Source organism: Pollachius pollachius, assembly GCF_949987615.1.
Source record: "Pollachius pollachius genome assembly, chromosome: 14".
NCBI classification, from domain to species: Eukaryota; Metazoa; Chordata; class Actinopteri; order Gadiformes; family Gadidae; genus Pollachius; species Pollachius pollachius.
Window position 1 is genome coordinate 3,981,490 of NC_136947.1, and position 25,449 is coordinate 4,006,938.

The 25,449-nt window shown below is 42.1% G+C and overlaps 6 protein-coding genes across 6 annotated transcripts; 2 read left to right on the forward strand and 4 right to left on the reverse strand.

The window, feature by feature from the left end:
* Positions 1 to 240: 240 nt before the first annotated feature.
* Positions 241 to 8,725, reverse strand: ndc1 (NDC1 transmembrane nucleoporin). Its single transcript, XM_079750796.1, has 18 exons — positions 8,599 to 8,725; positions 8,233 to 8,353; positions 8,018 to 8,119; positions 7,686 to 7,860; positions 7,455 to 7,581; positions 7,234 to 7,342; positions 6,969 to 7,020; positions 6,670 to 6,802; positions 5,566 to 5,658; positions 5,372 to 5,453; positions 5,087 to 5,251; positions 4,614 to 4,850; positions 3,741 to 3,853; positions 3,363 to 3,413; positions 2,515 to 2,578; positions 2,300 to 2,400; positions 1,472 to 1,632; positions 241 to 1,015 (listed from the first exon to the last, which is right to left on the reverse strand). The coding sequence occupies exons 1-18, from the start codon at positions 8,635 to 8,637 to the stop codon at positions 952 to 954; spliced, it is 1,989 nt and encodes a 662-aa protein (XP_079606922.1). The 5' UTR covers positions 8,638 to 8,725; the 3' UTR covers positions 241 to 951.
* A 381-nt stretch (positions 8,726 to 9,106) lies between these two features.
* On the reverse strand, positions 9,107 to 9,859 carry LOC307085678 (uncharacterized protein; the record flags this gene model as incomplete). Its single annotated transcript, XM_079750544.1, has 1 exon — positions 9,107 to 9,859. The coding sequence occupies one exon, from the start codon at positions 9,857 to 9,859 to the stop codon at positions 9,107 to 9,109; it is 753 nt and encodes a 250-aa protein (XP_079606670.1).
* Positions 9,860 to 10,697: 838 nt separating this feature from the next.
* yipf1 (Yip1 domain family, member 1) lies at positions 10,698 to 14,627 on the reverse strand. Its single transcript, XM_079750804.1, has 10 exons — positions 14,471 to 14,627; positions 14,154 to 14,254; positions 13,840 to 13,985; positions 13,646 to 13,726; positions 13,458 to 13,545; positions 13,132 to 13,248; positions 12,729 to 12,895; positions 12,394 to 12,576; positions 11,579 to 11,685; positions 10,698 to 11,393 (listed from the first exon to the last, which is right to left on the reverse strand). The coding sequence occupies exons 2-9, from the start codon at positions 14,185 to 14,187 to the stop codon at positions 11,599 to 11,601; spliced, it is 903 nt and encodes a 300-aa protein (XP_079606930.1). The 5' UTR covers positions 14,188 to 14,254; positions 14,471 to 14,627; the 3' UTR covers positions 10,698 to 11,393; positions 11,579 to 11,598.
* Positions 14,628 to 14,910: 283 nt separating this feature from the next.
* On the forward strand, positions 14,911 to 17,404 carry lrrc42 (leucine rich repeat containing 42). The gene is made up of 7 exons (XM_079750802.1): positions 14,911 to 15,556; positions 15,644 to 15,775; positions 15,862 to 15,983; positions 16,172 to 16,257; positions 16,359 to 16,472; positions 16,616 to 16,700; positions 16,793 to 17,404. The coding sequence occupies exons 1-7, from the start codon at positions 15,147 to 15,149 to the stop codon at positions 17,083 to 17,085; spliced, it is 1,242 nt and encodes a 413-aa protein (XP_079606928.1). The 5' UTR covers positions 14,911 to 15,146; the 3' UTR covers positions 17,086 to 17,404.
* Positions 17,405 to 18,003: 599 nt separating this feature from the next.
* tmem59 (transmembrane protein 59) lies at positions 18,004 to 23,298 on the reverse strand. The gene is made up of 8 exons (XM_079750803.1): positions 23,079 to 23,298; positions 22,737 to 22,842; positions 22,484 to 22,578; positions 22,237 to 22,389; positions 20,058 to 20,130; positions 19,784 to 19,916; positions 19,186 to 19,303; positions 18,004 to 18,786 (listed from the first exon to the last, which is right to left on the reverse strand). The coding sequence occupies exons 1-8, from the start codon at positions 23,235 to 23,237 to the stop codon at positions 18,637 to 18,639; spliced, it is 987 nt and encodes a 328-aa protein (XP_079606929.1). The 5' UTR covers positions 23,238 to 23,298; the 3' UTR covers positions 18,004 to 18,636.
* A 73-nt stretch (positions 23,299 to 23,371) lies between these two features.
* tceanc2 (transcription elongation factor A (SII) N-terminal and central domain containing 2) lies at positions 23,372 to 25,446 on the forward strand. Its single transcript, XM_079750805.1, has 4 exons — positions 23,372 to 23,739; positions 23,859 to 24,000; positions 24,239 to 24,432; positions 24,889 to 25,446. Exons 1-4 carry the CDS (start codon positions 23,554 to 23,556, stop codon positions 25,075 to 25,077), a joined length of 711 nt encoding a protein of 236 aa, XP_079606931.1. The 5' UTR covers positions 23,372 to 23,553; the 3' UTR covers positions 25,078 to 25,446.
* Positions 25,447 to 25,449: the final 3 nt, after the last annotated feature.

Here is a 25,449-nt window from a genome sequence, read left to right on the forward strand (position 1 = left end):
TAAATGTTTTTATTTCTCATTTACTGTGGGAAACTTAATGTGCAAATGGATTGAAGTTCCATGGATCTGCAATGGCTATTTAATGCCTGTATTAAAAATGATCGATCAGTCTAACATTGGAGGCAGGAATAGATAACAAACTGGGTCATTGAGCTCAAAATGTTTAATCAAACACGTCATCTTGAACTGCTGTAGTCTTTGTACAAATATACAGTATATGATCATTGAAGTTAACAGATTGCCATGCAGAGATTAGGCAACATATCTGGAGAAATTAATTTACCTAGTGTCTTTGTGGGCATAAAAACTCAACACCAAGTAACTATCAAACTGTAGGGGCTAACTTTTGATTTGGAGAGCGAAAAGATGAGCCCTGTAACGTAGACCCCAAAGATTACACAGGACGAGTGGCGTCTGACAGTGCTTGAACAACTAAAACAAGAGGATTCTATTTTATTTGCCGACAACAAACCTGCATTTGTTCCAAACGAATTAAAAGGATGAATACGTGTGTGGAGAAGGAATTGTACATGATTCAACTGAGGACGAATCCTCCAGAGTCAAAGGCAGACAGAACACCTTCTCATTGTTGATAGTGTGGCAACTCCAATCCAAGCCAGAAAAACAAAGAAAAACACCAAGGCTGGTTCACAGGTGTTTTATAAATAAAGCCCTTTCAGGATGATCTTCAAAGTGTGCCATTGCAGTACCGTTGCTGTCCACTAGGAGATGCTGAGATGCTGTCCACAATGCCATTCTCCCCCATTGCATGTTAGACACGAGGCGACCCACAGCGGATAGGATTGAAATGACGAGGCGCAGTCACAAATATCAAAAAGAGGCACTGTTGTAGGGTCACAAATCTCAAGCCACACGGGTGTCTGCACACACACAGAGCCAAGTCAGTTTCATTTGGAGCCTAATCCAAAAGCCACCGTGCGCGTCCGGGTCTCACTCCTTGTACTCCAGGAACTGTTGCAATCTTTTCCGGTGTTCGGCGGACATCTTGATGGCACTGGAAGAACAGGAAATAGAAAACGTGAAAAAAAATTACTTGGATTTTTTAAATAACAAGGGGTTGCTTTAGGGCCGCTCGATTATGGAAAAAAAATCATAATCACAATTATTTTGGTCAATATTGAAATCGCGATTATTCAAACGATTATTTTTGATTTTAAAAACATGATGTATTTATTCCGCATGTCTCTCCCAAAGAACAAATTGTAACTGAGAACTTCGAAATTTCGCCTTACAAAAAAACAAAAAAAAACAGAACGGCCAAAAAGCAAATGTTCAAGTCTAAAATAATGTACAGATATGTATCCAGCTGTTCTGCACTTATAAAACATTTAATAAAAAAAAAAAAAAATCAATTATATATTAGTTCTGTGATCGTTTGACGCCGAAATCGAAATCGCCATCAAAATTGGATTACTCGCCCAGCCCTAGGTTGCTTGACCAGCAGCCTTACTTCAAGTGATGCCCGAAGGTGGTGGTTATCCTGTAGATGGCGGTCTTGAGGGTGGCCCTGAGGGCGAAGCGCAGCGTCTTGGAGGTGCAGTCGCCCATGCTGCAGGCCGAACGGAGAGGCTTGCTGGAGGCGTGGGGCAGCTTGAAGTGGCGGTCCACCGCCTGGAGGCGTCGGGGAGGGAGAGACGGTACACGTCAAATACAAAACGCAAAATAATTATTGAAAGTATTGATATGAAAAAGTCTTGTTTGACTGAGGCGGCAAGATTAGTTTAAATGTAATATTCCAGGTCTTTACAGTCCCTCCAGAAAAATGTGGTGAACTTGCAAAAATTGCGGGAACTTACGAAAAAATGCGGGAACTTGCGAAAAATGCAGCTTTTCGATGACGTTCACTTTGCGTAATTACGTCACTTCATAACGTTCCCATGGCAACGGGGAAATGGCTGCTCGTGTGACGTAAACGCAACATTTTTCAACTTTCTGCTAAGATATGTGACTTTTTTGCAACGAAAATGCGGGGATTATGAAATCATTCAAGCCCCGCATATTTTGCGCGTAAATTGACGTAAATTTATGCGGTGAAAGTGCGGCATATTTGAAAAAATGCGGCCCCCGCATGAAATATGCAGACTTTGGCTGATTATACGTTGAATTATGCGATTTCTGGAGGGACTATCTTTATATACATTAATTGTTATCTTCTCATACAATTCAGGGGCATCATAATAATCCAATGTTGTCCTTGAATCGTAGGGTTAGGGTTAACCCATACTTTGGACTCTTTAGAGAGTCGTGTTTGCATTGTGAATAAGCCATAGCAGTTTACCTCTTGTAGGACTAGCATGCTACCGAGAATGCTGGGTAACGTAGTCTGGACCACGCCAAACTTGTCTTCAGTGAAGGAGGCTGCCACAAGGTGGGACAGCCCTAGTTGAGGGGCCAAAGGAGACGTATATACGTTTTAATACAAACAGCAGTACGAATGTACAGCAACATTTGAAAATAAACCATGTCTGTCATCATAACCCAGAACCATCTCACCTTCCAGGGCCCAGATGTGTGACTGGCTGTCTGCAAAGAGGGCCTGACTAGAGGCCTCTGGGAGCTGTAGGCAAACGGTACTTCATTGAATTGGACATTAAAACAGTTGGTTGCAAGAGGCTACACAGTCATAATTTTCGATCTTTGTTGCTAAATAGCCATAATCATAATATCTAGTTTCAGTTTATTTACCAGGACTCCAAACACAAGCAGTAAGAAGACCAACGATGCCAAATCTTGCAGCAGCATTTGAACAAACCAGTGGAAGAATCAACAGGCTGCAGATACCACACAGTGCTTGTTTTGTTACTTTATTCACCAGCACACTATGTGGTTAGAAGGACGGAAATGGTTGAAATAGAACCAAATCTACACTACAGCAAGAATGACGACCATGCATCCCAAAGCAATTATAGACCCTATGACCTAGTTTTAGCGGATAGGAACATACTTAAAAACACAGAAATGTATATGTTTGGCTGGGATCAATAAGGTTTCAGCCTGAAAACCAACCTATTCGAAAGCTTTCCCTGCCAATCCCATGGAAAGATGGAGCTCCTCATATTACTGGAAGGACACGTTGTGCTACATGACTCCTTGATTGGGGCCCTTTAAGTAATCAGTAGGACTAATGGTAACATGTAGAAGGATGGAAAACCAGCTGGTGCCATCAAAGCCCGAATAATTGATAGGAAGGCAGTTGGGTGATCTAGCAAAATCCAATACAAATCTGAGCAGGAGTCATAGGTGAGCCATAAATAAATCAGGCTGTCAGTAAGCGGGAGAGATTAGCGGGCAGGGAACACACAATCGCTCCCTGGCTCCGCCAGCGTGCCCCACAACCTTACCTTGTTGAACAAATACATGACCAGCACGCGCCTCCCCAGGAAGTGTTTCACCTGAACGGGAGAGTAGAAAGACAATGATCACGAAATGTCCCTTTCTTTTGAAATTAGCTTGCCATTTTTTTTTTAAAATTGCATCAGGAAAGAAAAGAGTGAAACTCTTTTCTTTCCTGATTCATATTAAAAAAAAAAGCATATTCTATATATTCTATTCATATTCTAAAAAAAATATATGAATAGAAATCAGGAAAGAAAATACTTTCACTCTTTTCTCTATTCATATCCTAAAAAACAAATTGGAAAAGAAAAGAGAAAGACGCTTGAATTTCTATTTGTTTATCTATACGTATCACAGGGGAACCTATGAGGGAGGGTTAGCACCTGTTCCTTTCGGTTGTGGAGGAACTGTGTCACGGGGCTGGGTTTGGGCTCAGCCGGGTGCGGGCTTGGCGCTGAGGTTGGGGATGGAGACAGACTGCCACTGGTCCTGGTATCTGCAGGGGGAGGAAAGACAAAAAAAAGACATAAAGGTGATGTCATTTAGCATATGGCAGCAATGTTGGTGGTCCACAGCAAATCACCCCCCCCCCCAAACAAAAAAAACAGCAGATGGCATTTCAAATTTAACAAGACTGCGGTTGCTTTAGTTTTTCGTTTTGGCACGTCAACTTAATGGGTGCCAAATTGTAATGGATTGAAGTCAAATTGCCTTCACCGCCTGCATGGAGTGTGGCACAAAAAACAGAAAGCCAAAACAGCCTGGCTATCAAAACAAATTCATAATAAAACTAACAACAAATATAAAAGGAGACTCCATTGAAACCAAACTCTCTGGCCTTCTCTCCTCGTAGGTGCTTGTCTCGAGGCATTCCCTTCCACAATGCATCTTTAATACCTTCCCTTCATTCTGGACCCGTCTTCACATGTCCAGCTTCGCTTTGGCCAATTCAATGCATTGCGTTTCCTAACGGCGTCACTGTCCCTCCTTCCCTCTCTTTAAAGCTCATCTCAAGACCTTTCTGTTCCAAGAACACTTCGGCTCTTCCCCCACCACTGCATAGACCCCCCTATTTGTATTCTATCGTTATTTGTGTTGTTGTGCTGTCTTGTTCTGTGTGCTCTTGACACTGTAAAGCAACCTTGGGTATGAGAAAGGCGCTATACAAAATAAACATATTATTATTGTAGTCTGCTCTAGTCACTTAGCAACCCCCAGCACCAGCACCACCACCCACCACCACCACCAGGGCTTACCTGTGGAGGCCGACCAGAGTTGGGGGCCCCGCCTCAACAGGTGGGGGCTCTGCACCGTCTCGCTCCAGGGGGAGGTGGGCAGCAGGTGGGGGGCCAGGCGGCGGATGGCCCGGGAGGAGAAGGGGCTGTCGCGGTCGGAGGTGAAGGGGCCCGTGTTGGGGCTCATGGGAGCAGCGGCCCCGGTGGAGAGCAGGAAGGCCGACCTGGGGGTGCTGACGTCCTGGGTGACCGAGAGGCCTGGTTGAAGAAACACATTGGGGAGTTGACGGAATAATTCATACCTCAGGAAATGACGGCCCACGGTTTTTCTTCCACCGATTTTGATTTTACGCCGAACCCCTTGGACAGCACAATCTCCGATTGGCATGAGCAGTGCGTGGCGATTTAGAGACTCATCGTTCACAACGCCGCCGGGGTCCGTAGAAACGCTGCACATAGTCGCAAAGCACAAAACGGCACAGAGCATGTTGTACCCGAGCTATCACTGGAGACGGACTTCTTGTCGCTGCCGGCCGAATGCAGCTTGGCCCGTCCGTTGATGGCCACGGTCTCGTGGTGTGCCACCAGCCTCTGGGTGAGGTCGGCCAGGAGGGACAGACACTCGCTGCTCAGGGCGTTCCAGTTGTGAGGGTGACCACCTGATAGACAGACAGACGGAAAGACAGACAGACAGACAGGTCACCTGACGGAAAGGAGCCATCATCACCGGAATTTGTGTTGAAGCTGTGTTGAGAAGGGGGGGGGGGTGGATGACAGACCTGGCTGGCTGAGGCTGAAGACCTGGGCCCGTCGTGAGGGGGAATGCTGAGAGAGCAGAGCCAAGTCCTGCAGAGCTAGAAACTAATATGCGAAAGAGGAAAAATCAAACCCCATGGTTAAGGTGGTCTATCCAAATGATCCCAGTAAAATAGATGTTGAAAGGCATGTTGTCTTTACTCCATGCATCGTTTACCTTCAGTAACATGGGCTGCTGGCCAGGGAGGACTTTGGGAAGACACCGCTCGGCTTGCTCAGTAAACGCCGATTGCACAGGAAAGTTGTACACCTAGAGGTTGCGTTTTTAAACCGAGGGCAGATGTCAGATCCTGAGTCCTAAAATAATAGTCTAGGAACCAGACGATTCTGTTAGCTCATGTTTTATTTTCTCTGGTATCGGAGTCTTGCCCCCCTCCGTTTCTGATAAACTTCCAGCCGACATTGAACCGGTCAGGCCAATCAGAACCGTTTATCCAAAATGGGGCGGGTTTAATACCATAACTGTACAGAGGGGCACCCTATGGCAGCACAGTTCAGGCATTTACATTAAAACACCAGGATTGGCTGATGCCGATATGTCATATGTTTCGTTGCTCTGATTGAATGACGGACTATCCAATTACGTCAAGAGGCATTTTGGCCTGTGTCCATTGATGATAACCCATGGAAATCCAAAAATGAACAGAGGTTCCAGACCACTACGCATTTGCAAATTGGTATGTCGTTGTCAGGCTAGCATAATCTTATTATGGGATTATAATTATCCTCATTTTAAGATAAACACTGCCCTCTAGTGGCTCAAACAACTGAAATAATGACAAAGGCACATGCAAACAAAACAAAAAAAAAGTCATTTTTGTAGGCTGAATGTATGCATGCTAGTTACAATGACAATCGCACAAAGAGACTCAATGTTTTCGGAGTACTTCTAACAAGAGTGGCTTTGGTTTCTACCCAACAGCAGGATATCCATGGCATAATTAAGAATAGGTCATGCATAGCATCCTGCGTGTCTGATTGTGGTAACCCCTTCCACTTAAGTGCGGCTCCAGTTTCTCCCTAACAACAAATGTACCGGATGATATCCATGGCACACTTTTAACATACATGCTATGAAGTGTCTGCATTCATTGCGTGTTAGCGTTCGTGGCTACAACTTCCATCAAATGATGCTTGTGGAAAAATGTGACAATCATTTAAATATGTAACCCTGACTTGTTGCATCAGATTCAAGTCCAACCGCCATTGGCTGGTGGCAGGCTTTTGGACCCTTAGGACCGAATTGGTCAGATGAACGTACCTCAGTGACAAACACCCTGAAGAGCAGTACCGTGAGGTACCAGGTGAGGAGGAGGAAGGTGCCACTGATCCACAGATGGTACAGCATGGAGAGGTCCAGCAGCCCTGCTATACTGTCCACAGGGTTCAGAGAGCTGGGGAGAGAGGGATGGACCATTAAAGAGCACATGTACAGGATGTCCAATTAGGTACGGGTCCCTTTCAGGGGAACCAAAGGAGAAGATGTGAAGGACTTATCTGATACCGTGTACAATGCATGTGTGTGTTATTAAGAGGTATGGCATGACCAGCAGTACGAACCTGTTCGACTGAAGACTCAGTGTGTTACAGAGCCACGATCTAGGGATATATCCTGTAGATAGAATGAAAATAGTTTGCGGTTGAGGGATCAGAAAGTAGAACATGTCTTTAAAATAACAACCCTGTTACCCTCAACAGGTCCAAGTGGCACCAATGCAAATTAACGGCATGGCATCTTCAAAATATCAACCCATAACAGTGAAAGGGCTGTTAGGGTGAGTTGTCCAATTAAAGTTAAGTTTGCACCAGATAGGGCGGGACTTACCCAAAAAGAAGTAAACCCCAAGGAAGTTCCTGGTGAAATAGAGGGATTGAATGGCACTGCATTTCACCACCAACGGGAGATTTCCCTTGAAACGAAGATATTTGTATTGCTAGGGTGGGAAACGAAGCAAAGGACAAAGATTAACGACAAACCGAATCCTGAGCCCTTGTGATTACCCTGCCAGTATGTAATTCACACCGCTATAAACTATTAACACATACCTGAACTGCATGAAAAGGCACATAGTTCATGTTGTGCATGACACCAAACAGACTGTGACTATAGCCAACAAAGGCCCCGAACAGGATCAAGACAAGGTGGTATTCATTCAGGCAGAGCTGAGGATCACTGCATAGAAAAACGACAACAAGATAAATACCAGGAAACCGGCCAAAAGTTTGTTAACCATTACAGCATAGCACCTTGCATAAAAACAACACCGGTCTACTTACCCATCAACCAGAGTGCACACGGAAGCAAGATTCTGGTATCTGGGACCAATGGTGAAGGCACAACACCAGACCACTATCAGCCCCATGATGCAGTGGACCAGGGCGTGAAGACACTGCCGGGGGTGGAGAAGCTGAGCCAGCAGAGCAATTTTTGAGCAAGCAATGGACGGGGTAACTTTAGAAGAAAAAGGCAGAAACAGAAAGTTTAGCACGCAACAAAGCGTTACAACATTTCAGAATGAATACTTTTGCAAGATGTTAACGCCAGTGGAAAACGAAAGCACCACGTCTACACGTTTCTACCATACCATACAACCACGCCATTCACTTACCCGTGTAGTACTCAAGGTTGAAGAAGCCGACCACGACCACCACTCCGCATAACAGAACGAAGGATAACATGGTACTGGCGCTCGTCAAAATAGACAGGCATTCTGTAGACAACACAAAACAAAAAGCCTTAGAAAAACACACTCAGAGATGACGTTGGCCATTGGTAGCGGGTTAGGTCATGTCGTCTGGAGCTCGGGGTGGAGTGAGCGCTGACCTGTGATCCACTCGATGGGGTGGAAGAGGCTGACTCTGCTGAGAACTACGAACAGGGCTGTGACCGGAGGCAGCAACAGGACAGCCCAAGCGATGCTGGCAGCAGCTCTCCAGCAAACCACCTACACACACAGCCTTATCATTGGTTGTAATGACACAAAACACACTCTGCGAGGGAGTGGCTGATCCGACGTTTATTTCTAGCATAGATCATACTTTTAAAGAAAGGATCAAGAAAAAGTTAGAACGATTATTCACATTGTGCCGGGCTGGGCTTATGTTTAGCTGCCTGGCTAGCAGAAGTTGACAGATCCAGCTGGCAAGTAAGGGGGCTTATAAAGAAATCGGGGTGAGTTACAATACTTGCCTTGCGTACAAACCAACAGTTTTGCTCCGCGGAAAACATGTCAGTGGAAAATTAAATCCAAAATGCAACAGCAGTGTCTTTAATTCACTCCTACTTCCAAGTCTCTTTGCAGTAAGATACGCTCCCCATATCGCGCGCCTCATGCATTCAAAGGACCTTTCTAGGACCCCGCGTAGAAGCTGTCTGTGTCACTGCCTGTTCTCAATGGAGAGTAACATATCACGCAGCATCATTTACTGGACAAAATTAAGTTATTTCAAACATAGCATTGTCACATTTGTATAGTTTATGGTGTAAACAATTACTCTATACATGAAATACAATTTCTACAAAATTATTGTCAAACTACAGAATAATTAACCCCGGGATACACATCACAGAACAAAACAAACGAGTCCCCTAAAACAAATTAAAAGTCCAATAATTTCAATGTATAATCCTTTTAAACGGTATTGGGTTTATTTGTGTAGAACAGTGTTTTTGTCACTGATGCCTCAAACAGGTGTCATCAGTGCTGAAGCCCTTTCATTTCATCATGCACAAACGCCTTTTTGTCGTGAGGATTCCCATGCGTCAAAGTAGCTAAGCTGTGTTTATCCAACATTGATCTTTTCTCGCTATCTCTGCGAAATGGCTTGGTCTCAAATGCATTTACTGGAAGCTTTTGTGACAGATTTATGGACATCTCGGTCTGAACGCCTTTATTGATCACTGGCCCTGGTCGCTGGGAAATCGCCGGGAGTGACAGCTGCTCTCGTTGTGGTTTTTTGTCCTCCCACAATTTAAGCAAACGTCGCTGATTATTTGTCATGTCCTTGAGGTTTTGTTGCAACGACTGTACTTGATCTTCCAAAAGGGTTTTAGAAGTTACTGTGTTCGCCAACTCGGATGTCAAGTCATCTATCGTTAAACTGAGTTTCCCGGCCTTTTCAATTAGAGAATTGCATTGGCGTTCCTTTTCATGGAAGTCGTTGATGATGTCCTTTGTCGTTTTCCCGCTAAACTTGGGACTGGCCTCGAGACCGATCTCCGCCCGAAGAGACTTGGTCTGTTTCCTCAGCTCCTTGTTGTCATTCGTCAGGGACTTGATCTTCTGTTTGAGCGCCTCGGTTGAACGCGACCTGGACTCAAACTGCCGCAGTTTCTCCCGGAGAATGCTCTCTCGGTGCAAAGCATCATCCCTCTCTTTTCTGCATTTCTCCAAAAGCTTTAAAGTCTCAAATTTGGACACCTTGTCGCCGTTACCGTTTGATGTGGCCATTATGTGCGGGTCTCTAGATCAAAATAACTATTAAAATAATGTATAACAAAAAAACATAATTAAACGCTGTAAAAAATAGGAAAAAAACATAGATTAAAAGTCATCCGAAAGTGAATGCATCTCATAATTACTTCTAACTAAAATCTAAATGCTATTCACTGATAAATCCATTCCACAACAGCACTGGTCACCCTCGTACCTGCAGGCTCTGAGGGCACTGGCAGTGCTTTGGCCGGGTTATCTCTTCGACAGCAAGCTCCCGTGAAACTCAAAGCGTGGGTTAGAATGACCATTAATTAGGGCGCCACCATCCCTTTGACACCGTTTCCAGTGACACTTATTTTCTTCTGTTTCAATTTTGTTAATTGAACTAAATACGTAGCTATTCTAAGAAATGATCATGAAATATTTCAGGACACCACAACCTCTTCATGAATGCCATAAAAATGGATGAGTTTGTGCAAGTATGCAACGTTTTCCACTGTTAAAGATCCTGCAACACGACAACGAGACGGCGGAGATGCTATCAGGGAATTTGAACGGTCCTGCCAGACTGATTGATGTGTTGGAGACAAAACCCACTAAATGCCCAATTCCAAACTTGGAGGATTGATGATGTATAAAATGGGCAATTAGCTGCTGAGCTTTTAGATCTTTACAATCCCATGCTAAAACAATTATGAATTTGAAAATAAAAAAAGCCAAACTTTTCAGATTTAGTGGGTTCTTCAATACTGCCAAGAGTCGTTAATATTTAACTACATTGTTCCAACTTAAGCAAGGATCATTTAAAATGCAGACGCCAAAATCTTTATAAACATTTTTTATTTGATCGCATCTCAGTACTCAACTATGCATGACGTTTAAGTATGGCAACAATTTAACCTATCCATCGCCCATTATGTTTATTATTATTTTTCCTAATAGATTTTAAATGAAAATGGATAACCAGCTTCTTAATACAATTTGAGTTTATTGAAACTCACCCAACATTAACAGCAAAAAAATCAATAAAACCAAAGAGTACATTTTATAAAATGTATTATTACTGATTTTGTAAAGAAAATTGCAAATGACAATGCTTATCAATAATGTTTGGCATTGACAGAGTTCTTGCATGTTATAAAACTGTAAAATGATTGACGCTAATACAGTAGAGATCACTAACCACAACCAAGAGAATCATATAGTATACAAAAATGTATATAAGCCTGTACAAGAGGACCTTAAAGCCAAAGCACTGATGACAACACTACAAACGGGAAAAAGAATTCCGGGTCTTTTTTTAGTCTGAAAAATCCTACACCTGTGATGTATCTTTAAGAAAGTTCGGAAGCCATCTCATAATATAAATAACACACTTGCAACCCGTGTTCCTTTTCAGAGGCCCAGTAGGCCTGCTGTGGCACCAGTTGTGCACGACAGGCCTTAACAGCCAAAAGCCAGTGCGTGACAAGGTGCAGGTGAAATCCAGACGCCCCGTGACACCATCACTACGGCAACCCGAGTCTCACTAATAAGGCAACAGGAGAGCCTGCAATTTGAAAAAAACAAAGAATAATGACTTGTGCTTTGGAGAGGAGAAATCATGTACAGGATATGGGGTATTGTGTGTTCTACTAGAAAGGCCACCAACAGTTCCAGTGGCCTTGCCAAAAAGAAACAGAACGATGATGGATTTATAGACTTCAGTTTTGTGATTGATCACACAATGCTTACCCGTTTGTGTTCAGGAAGGTCTATGAATGAGGCTTGGATTGGACGAGCGTAACGACAGAGGAGTTATTGGTTTGCTGATGTGGACTCTCTGAACTGAAGAAGTATGCCTGGTCGACAAATAAAGAAAAAAGTAAAAACAATAATGAAAGACAGAACTTTTAAAAACACAACAATATATTTGCTCTTGCATAAAAAGGGTGTTTATATGATGCATCTTAACTTGCAGTAAAAAAAACAACACATCAAATAATAATGAACAACCCACAGCCCCTTTCAGTCTCTCCTATTCTTCTAAGACAGCTCTTCAGACACTAGTGAGTGAGTGATGTAGACTAATTACCGGCCGATATCATAGTCATCTGAGCCTTGACTGTATTCACATGAGAAAAAGTGTGTCAACAGCCTGTCGTTATTCATGCTCACTAAAAGTTTCCAGGAGGAGGTGGAGCATTTAACCAGCTGGCTTACCAACAAAAGGGTACATTTTCTGTGGCTTTCGCTCTCGCACACACGCGCACGGCAGTGAAACACTAACCCCAATGTCTCGACACATGCGGCGGGGTCAAAGCCGTGCCGGTACATGGAGGTCCAGCAGGTCAGCTCAGTAGAAACCAATCACTAAAGCTATCGCTGAACGCCAGCGACGGGCTCCTTGGCCAAACTGGGTCAAAGGAGATGTGGTTTGCCTCACCAGGATGTCGGATACAGAGTATCTTATTTCACCCCCAAGATTCTTTTTGTTTAATCTGACCCTAATCCTCCTTCCAGGGAAGTGACTACCATAAGTGAAAAATGGGCTCTAATGCAATAATTACCTTGAAACCGACGGCCAGCAGAACATTGAGAACCACGATGGTCGACATAAACGCTATGGAAACTCGGATGTGATCATCCTTGATAGCGGGCCAGAAGGTCAGCAGCAGAACGGACCCAGAGAGACACAGCGCTAACACCACAGAGAACCACCTCAGTCCTTCTGATGGAATGATCCACAGCACCTGGTCCAGAAAATCACAGGGATTAAACGTAAATAAATCCTGTTTTGTTGAAAGTAACACTGCAACAGAATAATGTCCTGCCTAACTACCTTAGAAGGGAAGAAATCAATAATTCACATTAAAGACTAATTATTACCAATATGGCATCTTACCACTGCAGGAATGTAAATGGACAAGGAATATCCATAAGCACAGACTATCTCCATGAAGGAATAGGTAACCAGGTTCATCACTTTGCTGTTTCGCCAGAGCAAGAATCCCCAGAGGGCAAGAGGAACAAGCCAGGCATAGCTATAGATCGCTGTTGCAGCAATAGTCACTAGGAATCACAACAAAGAGACAAAAATCAGATTGATAGCACCCTGTTGCATGTGGTTATATTACACATGCATTATACATTATATTTGTCAAGTACCCTACACAGTGACAAAGCATGTGTCAGGTTATAGGAAACTCTTGCCATCCAAGTAAGAAATCACCATAAGCGCATAGGCTTTCAGAGAACTGCTTTGGTGTTATAACATTGACCTTGTTGGAAATATAAACAGGACGTACCTTTCCCAAACTCAGCTGTATATTTGTAGTTGGGACTGCCCAGGTTCACCAAGAACTTGGATAGGTTTCCGCAGATGGCAATTGCAAACACGAGAGTTGCACAAATCCAAAAGGGCCCTGTAGTTAGTTTTGAGGTTGTAGTTAGTTTTGAGTGAGCTTCACATCTCCTTAACTGCCTCTCCTTTGACTTTATTAGGAATATTTTGAAACCATCAAGAAACATTAAAAGGGTCCGGTTGCTACCAACCAGGAAAGAGTACAATTTTCTGATTCCATTACACCTAATAAAAAATATAAATATATCTTCGAAATGTTATTGTTCTTACCATAGAGGTCAGGATTTCTGCGGACGTATAGTTCAATGAAGTTCTTTCCCCGCCATGGCAGTACTGAACCAATAATTCGACTCCTGACCTGAAAGACAAGACGGTAGGGCATGAGTGTAGGAGGTAGTTCTCTAAAAAATACATTTTACAGGAGAATCTTACATGGAATAAGAAATTACTTTGACTACCTGGCAGGTGTCGACATCAAAGAATTTCTGATAGTAGTCAAACGTCCAAAATGGGGCATTTTTCCTTTGTCCGGAAAGAAGCTTCAATGAAGGAATATAGAAGATAAAGTGAGTGCTTCCACATTTGTGGTGTAATAATATATGTGCAACAAGTTAGGACATTTTTACACTACTCTCAAAAACCGTCTCGTCACCTCTGCCTTGTCGTCATTGGCGAGCAGGTCCTCCTCGACTTCATCCCCTCCTGGTCTCCTCTGGTTCCGAAACTCATTCACATCATCAATGTTGATCGTGGTGGCATCCCTGGTCTCTTCCAACAGACTCTCAGCCTCTTCAAATTCTAACATCACGCAACAGAAAAAAACGTTATTTGTACAGTGCATAGACAACATAATACTATCACAGTATGACACAGGTTTTTAAACCTCTCATGTGAGAGAGAGAGAGAGAGAGAGAGAGAGAGAGAGAGAGAGAGAGAGAGAGAGAGAGAGAGAGAGAGAGAGTCTACCTTGAAACTCAAAAGGATCTTTTGTGTTCGCCATTGATAAGGACTGTATTGAATGTCCTCAGAGGAAAGTGTAAAAGGTATCCAATACTTTGCCAAGTGAGCTGAGGAATGTCAAGAATAATGTGTTTAATCGTCAATTTTTCTTTTCAAAATTGCTCTCTGTTGGACATTATGAATCACGGAAATATATAGTATACAGGTTGAAACCAAAGGTCCCGAGAGCTTTGAAATATTGCTTGATAGAGCAGTTTGATCGACAACTAGCAACTACTGCTGCCACATACCATACAGTGTTAGATGCTAAACAAGTCACCTACCATAGGAAGTCAACCTACACTTCTCTCGATTGTGAATCTGGATTGTGCAGTCAACGAGCCCAGACAATAGAACCAACTCCAAGAATCAAACTGAATATGCACAAGAATTAACTTTATGGAGTCATTTCACTTCATATAATTCAGCTGGCTCGGGACTGTGTTATGTGGCGTTGTAGCTAAACACGTAGTTCCTGTTCCGACCATTTTCAAAGTAAAACAAATGGATAATGTGGAGAGCGAAACGAAATGTATTGAGGTAGTTTGAAGCAGTTAGGAATACATTTAATAATGGTTAAGCCCTTTTTTTGTCCATATGTTGTTCGGGAAAAAGACAAATCGAATTCAGTCCAAATATGTACTATCAAACTTTTATTTTGATATACAAAACAACAAAACATGGGGGGAAAACACGGAAGCTTACCCGGAACTACATGAGTGGAGGCTTGTAGTACAAATTCGAGTTGAGCTGACTAAACAACACATAACTGTGAGCAATAAATAATATGTCTATATATACGTCTCCGTAGCGGTCGATGCCTTTACCCCAGACACGGTCAGCCAAGCCGCACAGCAAGTTTGATTATTAACGACTAGTATTATCTTTCTAGTTTGATCGGCTGTCATGCAAACAGTGATGCGTTTCATGTCTGTTCTGTAGAAGGAACAACCAACAAACATGTGCAGTCTTGTTCCTGACAATAGCACTCTTTACATCCGAGAGGGGGGACAGCTTCGTCGGGTGAATGACATCGTGCTTGCTGAGCCGAAGCCTGTGTCATCCTGTAGAAGGACGAAACCGTTACCGTTGTTGTTGAAAAAGGAACACTTCATCTTCACCTACAATGCCAAGGGAAATCTACAATATTCTCCGAGATCTCTCTTCGACATCTCTATTCAATTCATAGCCGAAAACATACACCATGTGGACTCACTGTTAGACTTCCCTGAACAAATAGGAGTTCAACTTTTTGCAGCCACGGAAGAGAAATGTGTGTTTTCCAACCAAGAAACGGGCCCCAAAGCCCTACAAGTATTCAATGATGCGTATGGCGACATGGTGCTGACATCTCTTTGTCTTCGGAATAGGTATTACTTTAGATTAAACTATGCATGTGATTATTGTTCTCCTGTCCCTGTAGCTTCATCTGACTTTCATTATACGTGTCCCTACAGATTTCCTCTGTTGTCTGAGAGGATGTGTGAAATCAAGACATTTCATAGTCTGAAGTCTCTTGATTTGTTTGGCTGCCGACTTGGAGATAGTCATGAGATCTTTCTGCATCTGACCAGCAGCTCCTTGACTGGGTAATACAACTCCTTAATCCTGGGATGGACTATAAAACATTAATGCTCAACCATTACATTATATATTTATCATGTTGTTTCCCCAGATCACTGGTTGAACTTTTCATTGGAGGCAACTGCTTGTCAGATATTGGCCTACAAAGATTGACTGCGCCCATTAGGATGTTCAAGAAAGGACTTGACAACCTTCAACTTCTGGATCTCTCTGGTCTGCTACTGTTTGTCTTCATTTGTCTTCTATAATTTCGGCCTTGAAGTTCAAAACTTTAATATTGGCCTTTAACAAATATATGAATACCACATACAATATACATACAATACAATATAATAATACATTTATAACATGTTATTACCACTGGTGTACAGCCATAACGGAATGCTTTCTATTTCATACAGACAATCCAATCTCTGAAAGGGTTATCAGGTACCTCACTTGTCTCTCTAATCTCCAAAATCTTGATGTTTCTGGGACCAATTTTAAGGTGACGTTGATTCATTAAAAATGTTTTGCTTTAAAGGTCCAGTGTGTAAAATGTAGCAGCATTGCAAACATCTAAACATCTATCAACATCTGTATTTCCAGCTTGGCCCAGTACTCAAGAAAACAATGTATGATCTGACAGGACTTGTTTGTTCTGAAAAACCACTGGACATATTTGAGCATTCAAGATGTAAAACAGAAGGTTGGGCAGAGCATGTAAGAACCTTTAAAAAAGTGTTTCTCTATATGTATTTATATACATATACATACACACACACTTATTAATATTCTGCAGTGTTGTTAGTTATTTACATTGAATTCAGAAAATGTACAAACAACAAGCATTGCAATTTCCTCAGGTTGTCAATCAATGGGAAAGAATTGCTTCACAAGTGCCAAGACTAAAAAAAATTGAAGATTCACGAAAATCAGCACTCCGCTTCTGTAAGTCCCCATTTCAGTAACACATTTTTATTTTGAGGTAAAATGACAAGCCACACTCACCATAAACACTTTTTAACACTGTTTCTATCCAGTTGGCAGACAAAAGTTCATCAGTGATGTGCTGAATTCGATGCCCTTGGTACGGCAGAATGAAGATGAGGACGCAACCGAGAAGCTCCATTTTTACAAGCCCACACCAAAGCACGGCATTCCCAAGGTGAAGGTTAATGACACGGCTGAGGATTCACCGAAACCCTCCTGTCTTAACGCCAGAAAAAGGCAACGTCAAACAGAGGGCAGCGAGACTCGTCGGAGTCCTCCAGGAAAGCGCTTTTCCTCATCAACGCTTACAGCCGCAGATAAGGACATGTTGGACAGCTACTGAGCTGATTTTGTAATTAAATCATGAACAAAGACTTCTTTTATCTGCTCTACCGGCTATTGGCTTGGATATAAATTGCAGGCAATCCCACTGTTAAGTGGATTGAAATGTGGATGGAATGATTAATGTTTTGCTATGTTTTTTTTCCTGTTTTTATTCTTCCATTAATGTTTTGATGGCAACAGCATTTCAATCTTGTTTGTTTCAACTGAAGGAGCATGGCAGAGGGCATTGCACAGTGAAGATGTCACTGACACATTGGGTCAGTTGTGGTGCAAACAGAGGATATTTAACACCATTAAAATTATTTCTTTATATCTCATACTTTATCTCGTACCTTAATTTACAATGGCCGAGGTACTGGAAATGATCATGATCATAATCTTTCTTTCTCACACACACGCATATATTGATATCGGTACGTTGGTTGTAGCAGTAAAATTACAATGCCTGGGTGTTTGATGGCTTATGACATCGTCTTAAGCCTCTGGAACTACTTGCTATTCGAATATAATGGGAACTCATTAAGGGCGTAAGCATAAAAACAATTAGGACATTCAAGCATTTTACATAATTGGTTGAAATACTCAAAGTGCTCACATGTGCTTGAGGAAATATAAGCCAAATTACTTACTAGGCAAATCCAGCTTGAGCAAAAATATGTATTTGTCTTATTGATACGGAGGACCAATATCACACTAGCAGTGTTGTGTGCTTTATGAACATAGCAGAAACTTTGTCTTGAAATCAATTTTGATCATAGATTTAACAGCGTAGACTATACTACCATTATACAATAATGGGCTGTTATCTCCCTATGTGGTATGCATTACAATGTTAAATGGTGACTGCTGTAATATATGGTGTTTTTTATGGAGAGAATATGTGACCAATAGGAGGATGTGAAATGAAAACAGACACTTTATCCACTCCACCTTCTTTATTTCCGATTCCTATTCATTCTAAAAGAAGACAACAGTAAATTTGAAAAGACCCTCGCTGTCTTTTGCAATATAATATGATTATGTGTTATGAGTTTAACAGGAGGTTATGTTTGGAAAGCACTGCAGTTAAAAGCACGAAAAACAAAGGGGAGTCAGCAATCTTATGTTATTCCCTATAGAAAACCCTGATTTTTACCAAAAAAGTTAATAAACACTGCGGAACCTATAGCATTTCAAGTCACAAACACTTCGTTAATACAGCTGTAATCAACAAAATCAAAACAACGACAAAAGGATGATGCAAATTTCAATGATCTCCCCCAAAACCTTTTTTTTCTTTGTTGCCTGCACCATCTTTTACCGTCATCTCTAATGCCTAAACGATACAGCCAAAAAAACAGAACACAGCGTCTTCATTAGCTTAAAGACAGACACACTGTTAGAGATACTCCTTTAGAAAAAAAGTGCAGAACAAGGTCATTCCTGTTTTAGACAGTGAGAAGCCAATGGTCTTATGCGCTAGAGGAAGTAGAAATCGACTTAAGGAAATCGCATTAAGATCAATATCACTACACTAGAGCTGCTTTGGTGTCTCACTCCCCCCTCCTCTCTAGATGTTGGACTGCCCCAGGTTGACCTTGGTAGGGAGGGGGCCGGCCTCCTCTTCCTCGCCCGACGAGGTGACGATCAGCAGGGAAGACGCCGGGTATGGAGTCAGCTTCTGCTTCATGAAGTCCATGTCAGCGGAAATGCTCAGCTTCTGAAAAAACAAACCAAAAAGAGAAATGGATTTCAGCCGAGTGTCTTTTGCCAGGGTTTGAAATGAATCCCATTAGTAAAATGTTGCTTTCTTTTTCCCGTAAAATGCATTGCGGTCATTTATAATTTGATGGACTGCACTATAGAATAAAAGCATTAGCCAATGCATTAGCAGACATGTTTTCTTGAGTTGGAAATGCATTGGTCATGGATATTTTTTTAATGTTTGTGTATAACACAATTAAAATGATAACATTCTATTCTATATATCTGCATCAATATCTATTCCGATAAATTTGAGTTGAAAATCGGTGAAAACATTAAACTGGGGAGGACGGTGAAAATAACTAACAAAGAAGTTTGGACAAAATCAAGAAAGGTCAAAAGTAGCACCACTGACCTCAGCAGGTACATATTGGTCTACAGCTGTCGCCACTGTGGCACAGCAGATCCAGATCAGCACCAGCACTGACAGGACCAGGGTGGTGGTTAGAATCCAACCTGGCAGCCAAGGATTACTGAAGACACAAAACAAAGAGGTTATAGGCACATACATGCAGAGTTTATTTAGTGTAATAGGTAGTTGAGCAGAGAGGCTTAGTCCTGGGATGCTGGTACGGGATGTAGTTGCTGCTTTGGATATTGTTCTGACTAAGATGGGAGCCAGACAATAACAATGATGTCTAAATCTGATCTCAAAGCCTGTATCAAATCAGTCAGACATCTGACAGAAAAAAACGGATTGGATATCATCAAGTGATGAACCAGCACTTGCGATGAATTGCACTGCTCCTGGTAATTGTATTAATCAGTCTCTACAATGTTCTCAATGAGGGTAAATGCCCGTCCTTGAGGAGGGACAATTAACTCGAATTAATTGCATCTAAAAGCAATCAACAATGAATCAATTATTACAATGACGTCAATGAATTATCGGTCAATCTTTTCATGGAATAATTGACCATCCTTTTCCGCAGTACATCAGCCCAGAGCATTACCGTGAGAGGCAAGTGAAGAAGTTGTACTCGTCCCCGCGGTCACCGGGAGAGCGGTCCGCAGACATGTCCCTATCCCTCTCCTGGATGAAGGAGTGCTGGTAGTCTTTGTAAACGGGAAGGCTCAAACTGGAGACTGAAGACAACCAATGGCATGTCATACACTTAAAAACGAAAAAGACAAAACAAACTTGTTCCTTGTCACAAGTTCAGTATGATTGAGTGCAATTGACGAAAGACTTGGCATTCACGGCGTGCTAGAAGGGAGAGGACTTACAAGATTTATCCGGCTCCTCTTTGACGTCCTTCTCCAGCTCGAAGTGAGGAATAATCTCGACCTGTGGCTCTGTCTGTTGAGAGTAATGACATAGCTGGCTGTAACAAAGGATGGGCTAGCCTTTTCAGACCCTTTTTAAACAGATCGCTGATTATTGCACACACAGTCAAACGCACTCATGTGTCACATTGAGCCTGTGTACACGAGCAATATCTAGATTCTACAACCTTTATTTAGATGCAGATTGTAGATCAATATTTACTTGGTCGGCACAATGCGCTCACAATCACCTCAGTGTGTTCATATGTAGGGACATTGCTTTGGATAAATCCAAGAATCATGTTTAATAATAGAAACGCAAGAGTCTTGTAATCTTACGGGCGGGGATGTTTCAGATACATTCGCATAAGACACCCCTCTTGCTTTATATTGGTTAATGACCACAACTCATGAGCCAAGTACGTGACCTGCCAACGATTCAGGGAGACATTCTGTGTACACGATGCTGTCTCATGTCAGCCATGTCTCATGTCTAGATCGAATACCACCCCTGAAGAGGGTTTTGACCACGGTTGGCTACATCTCTCGTGCAACTCTTCCTGCCTGATTAGACAGAGATAACATCTCTCTTTGCATTAAAACCTCCCGAGAGAGATCCAAAACACTCATGTAAACAAGGCCTCTGTGACAGCGGCGGTAACTGATTTATTCTATTTTGAGTGTGTCGGACTAGAAATGTGACATTCAGCCTTGGGGGGTATCTTCATACCGTCATGACATTTTGTTAGGGTTTACGGTCATGACAGCATTTGTGTAAGAACAAACATATCATTTTATTGATTTTTTTAAAGCTGAGCTTCTGGTTATCGAAGTCATAGCATGTATGACATTGTCTAGCCTACAATTCTGTGTCTCTGATATGCATTTTGCGAACTTGAGGACAAGCCTTGCTTGGTTTAAAATACTCATGGCCCATAGAATAATGAATAGATAGGATAAATGCGCCCTTCTTCCATAGATTCGGTCCAAATCTCAACTGATTCTTGCGCACTAGTTGTTGTTTTAAAGTTTGTGATAGCTTCCATCATTTGGAAAGTAAGTTTTCCCTGTATTATATACAGTTTATGTGGGTTGCACCCACAACAGAGCTTCACTGGCCACGCAGTTTTTTTAACATGCTTAGCTGTCTATAGTGTAGAGCTAGCGGGATACACTTCTAAACAGCCAATTGAATTCATTGCGGACATTTTGAAACTTGAGAAGTATCCGGGTCGATGGTGTTTTGGTTAGGCTATTATTTAGGGATGGGTACTTAGTCATTTCCCTCAAGCGTAAATATTGACCAAACAATGGTTACATAGAGAGTAGAGCTCCTACATTGCTAGGCACAAGGAACTCCTACCGGTGATTGCGCCTTTAGTTCCCCGTATAAGATCGCTGTAATTCAGTCAATATCCGTTGAACATCTAATATCTTTCTAACGTTAAAGATATATAATTTCAACTGCTATTCAGATGTGTGATTGTTTTTATACACCATCACAGAAAGCAGTATGCTGCTATAAATGTAACTGTCACAGGGGAACTCTGCCTACTTGGGCGGGGCCAAGCCACAAACCATTGGCCAACTAACCTATTTCCGTCTCAACAACAATGGAACGGCGAATAATTTATTTTGGACTATAAAATGATATATCCTGCTGCAAAATATGGCCAAAGAACATATCAACTATCTAGCACAGATCATAATAGATCTGTGCTGGATAGATCAGTCTATCGGCCTACCCAGTGGACTGAAGTGAACGTTGCCCATCTATCCAGAACAGATCTAGGTGGACACGCCCACTAGTGATGACATATGGGGCAGATTTTCGAAACGGCTTGTAAGGCTAATCACACTCACACCTGGTGGTATAACATGTCCCCATAAATAGGAAGAGGAGCGATTGTATTTTTGACGGTACTGAATCATACCGTCGGTATTTCTAAATATCCTGGTATACTAGCATATCGTGATACCGCTCAAGCCTAGTGACAATATTTTACTAGCTGTCGGTGCACCACTATTCTGGCAGTTATATGAGCTATTACCACCCTACAGGAACACCAGGCTCAAGATGTATCAAAACAGATTTGGGCCCAAAACGATTTGCGACCCAGATTGGTACTAAAAGACTGACCTGAAATATGACGACCTTTCCATCGTCTGCTTGGAGGTAGAACGTCCATGAGGAAGTGATGAGGCTGTGAGCTTGATTCATAAAATCGTCCAGGAAGCCTCGAATGAGGGCCAGGGGGTAAAGCATGTGAATCCTGGGCACCATGTCCAACAGCTGAGGGAGAGAAAGGGGAGAAGTGGAAATGGAATTGGCTGGCAAAATAGGAAGTGTTTTAAAACTATTACAACAAGGTTGTATTCATTCATACCTGCTCTTGTCTTTGTGCAGCTATGGGGAGCTGGTTCTGGCAACCCAGGTTGCATGCATACTGCTCATCGGACTGGACATAAGCTTCATGACAGGCTGCAAAAATGTGGCGGTAACAGATGGTAATAAGAGATTATGATGGGGAACGACACACATAGGCGTTTGTTGTTCAGACAGGCTATCTTCATGTGTGCGCATAGTTGGAATCCACTGCAATATCGACACCAACCATTCATTCAATTGAGTTTGCTTACTTGATTCACACTCAGCTTTGGTCTGATTGAGATCCTCACTGTCACCAACAAACTGACAGATAGAGAATAGGCGGCAGCCTCGTTGGCATGCATACAGTTCTTCCTCCTGTGGAACCAGAATGACCGGATCATCAGCGAGCACAATCCTAGCAGCGCTGCAGCATAATAACAAGGAAGTGGAAAATCCAACTACGACAATGACAATGCAAAGAAAACGTTTCATTTCTCCCTTGAATATCTCATCAATCAAACAAGACTATAAAAGTAATGAGCATAGTAATATATAGGCCCAGAGTAGCTTAGGCTAGCAGTTAACGCTAGATTAGCAAGAAGAGCACTTACCCGTGGATATGTATGTAAACTGTATGTCATTTGACACGTCTTGTGGCAAGAGACCGTGTTTCCCAGCACCGCATCAAATACATCTGATGAGGCAGATGTGCACGTTGTCACCACCAAAAAGAATCCCAAAACAATGTCCAAAGTTAATAGAGTGCCCATTTTGTCAGCGCGGATAATAACAATCACACACAGCAGCCTGTTCTTCCTCGTCTTATCTGATCTCGCGAGTAGCGAGAATACAAGATTAACAATGCGCACGCGCGGTTTTCTTATTTACCTTTTAGCTCACTGGATGCATCTGGAGCTAGCTCGTCACAATTCTGGTGTTACTTTTCTTTATATTTTAATATCAAACAAGTCAGGATACATAATAACGTGACATGGTTTGGTTTTTTCACACAATAGAAAGACGTTCAAAAATAGCCTGAATAGCCAGTATGCTTATTTACGTTGAGTGAGGTGGCCAAGAACCTTAATGAGGCCAGAGATCTGCCTTAACCAAGGAAAGCAGACTCAATGCAATATTAAACTGTCCAGTCACTGCATCAACACGGGCCTCATTATGGATAAATTTGTCGTGCGGTTACCTAAAGGACAAGCACCAACGCCAACGAAGATCAAGGGAAAGGTGTATAAGCAAACTACAATCGAGTCACTGCGGGTGAGACACATTTCTAGCGGAGTAAAGGCATAAATATTAACCCTTAAGTGTGGAATCTAATGCTGCGTTTGCTAAAGGGTTGATTCCTAACTGACAATGTTCATTCCGGTGTCTTACAGAGAGTGGTCGTGATTGAGGACATAATACGATACAAGTCAATGTTGGAATTCCCTGGACAAACAAAGGACAATCATCTCCATGCCTTGGCAGAGCTTCAAAAGAAGATGCCATCGAGAGAGGTGTTGAAGTCAACGAAAATAGGTGGGCAGAAAATAAAAGGGATAAACGTACTGCATAAGTTGATGGGACAAATAGATTTACTAGACCATATAGACTTCTTTTTTGTACTGACAAAAATATAAGGCTGGCAGTTGCATTATTATTATGAATGCAATTTTATCAATGAAAGGAAAAATCAAAGCCACTTTAAACATGTATTTTATTTCTCAATGCGAAACATCTGGTAATACAATTCAGTTTGTATTCCTCTTCTTGTCAGGTCACACCGTCAACAAAATGCGAAAGAACCCCGACCCAGAGGTGAGCGCATTGGCAACACAGGTTTATACTGACTGGAGGACCTTCATTGAAGAGAACTCCAACAAGCCCTCTATCGATGTCCACTGTGACAAACAGTCTGCAGCGCTCCGGACCAATGCTAGGAGATTGATGGCTGATGCTTTGGAGGAGAAGGTGAGAAATCCTCCTCTAGATTTATTTCACTCCTTGCTCACCATCTCGTGGGAAATTTAACATAGCATTATTGAGTTTAGGAGACATTGCATTGATATCGCTTAGTAGTGCTAATCGTGGTTTTAATTACAAAAAAAATGCAGCTGTTAATTCTAGAGAACATGGGAATAAGAGGTACACATCAATAACGTATTGATTTATTGCAGCAGATTCACATTTAGGAAAGAAAGGAAACTTATAGGCTACTGTTGGCAAGAAAAATTCAATATTTTGTTTTGCATCGATTTCATGAGAATATGAAAGCTTTATAGAAAACTATTGTACTTTATGCCTGTATTTGTATTAAAATGCTTTCTAATAAAAATAAAATTGTTTGTTCTGTGTGTAGCCACATTGTCCCATATATATAAATAAATAAATATATACATATATTACAATGTATTTTGTCTTATACAGATGGATTCCAGCCTTATCGACAACATCGAGAGAGAAGTGTTCCATCAGAGCTCGCGGTTGGTCAGCAGTTCCTACAGGCGGACTATCAGAGCTCTAGTGTTTGCCTTCAAACACAAGCCTGAGGTCCGAGCTCAACTGAAGGACAGCACGACTTCAGTTACCCAGCTGGTTTCCAGCTATAAGAAGTAACTCTCTGACCCTGGTAAGAGAACTGGACACGAACCCCTGGTGATCTCGGTGAAAGGAAGTGGGGATATCTGTTTGTTGTTTTCTTTTGAAAGCATTATTTCTTGTAATAGAAAATCTTTCATGAGATCCGTATTTTGGCACACATTGAGCCTTTTACTAGTTGTTGCTTGTAAAGTATTGTCACAAAGGTATGCTATTGATTTTGCTGTTCTGTTTTGGAATCAAAGGGGAAATATACTTCCTCCTTTTTTAAGCGTCATGGGGCACACAACAAATGAATGTTTTTATACAAGTTATCCAGAATTGAGTCGGTGTCCTCTGTCGAGAGGTATTTCCAACGCTGCTCACAGTTTGGAGCGATGGGACTTTCTT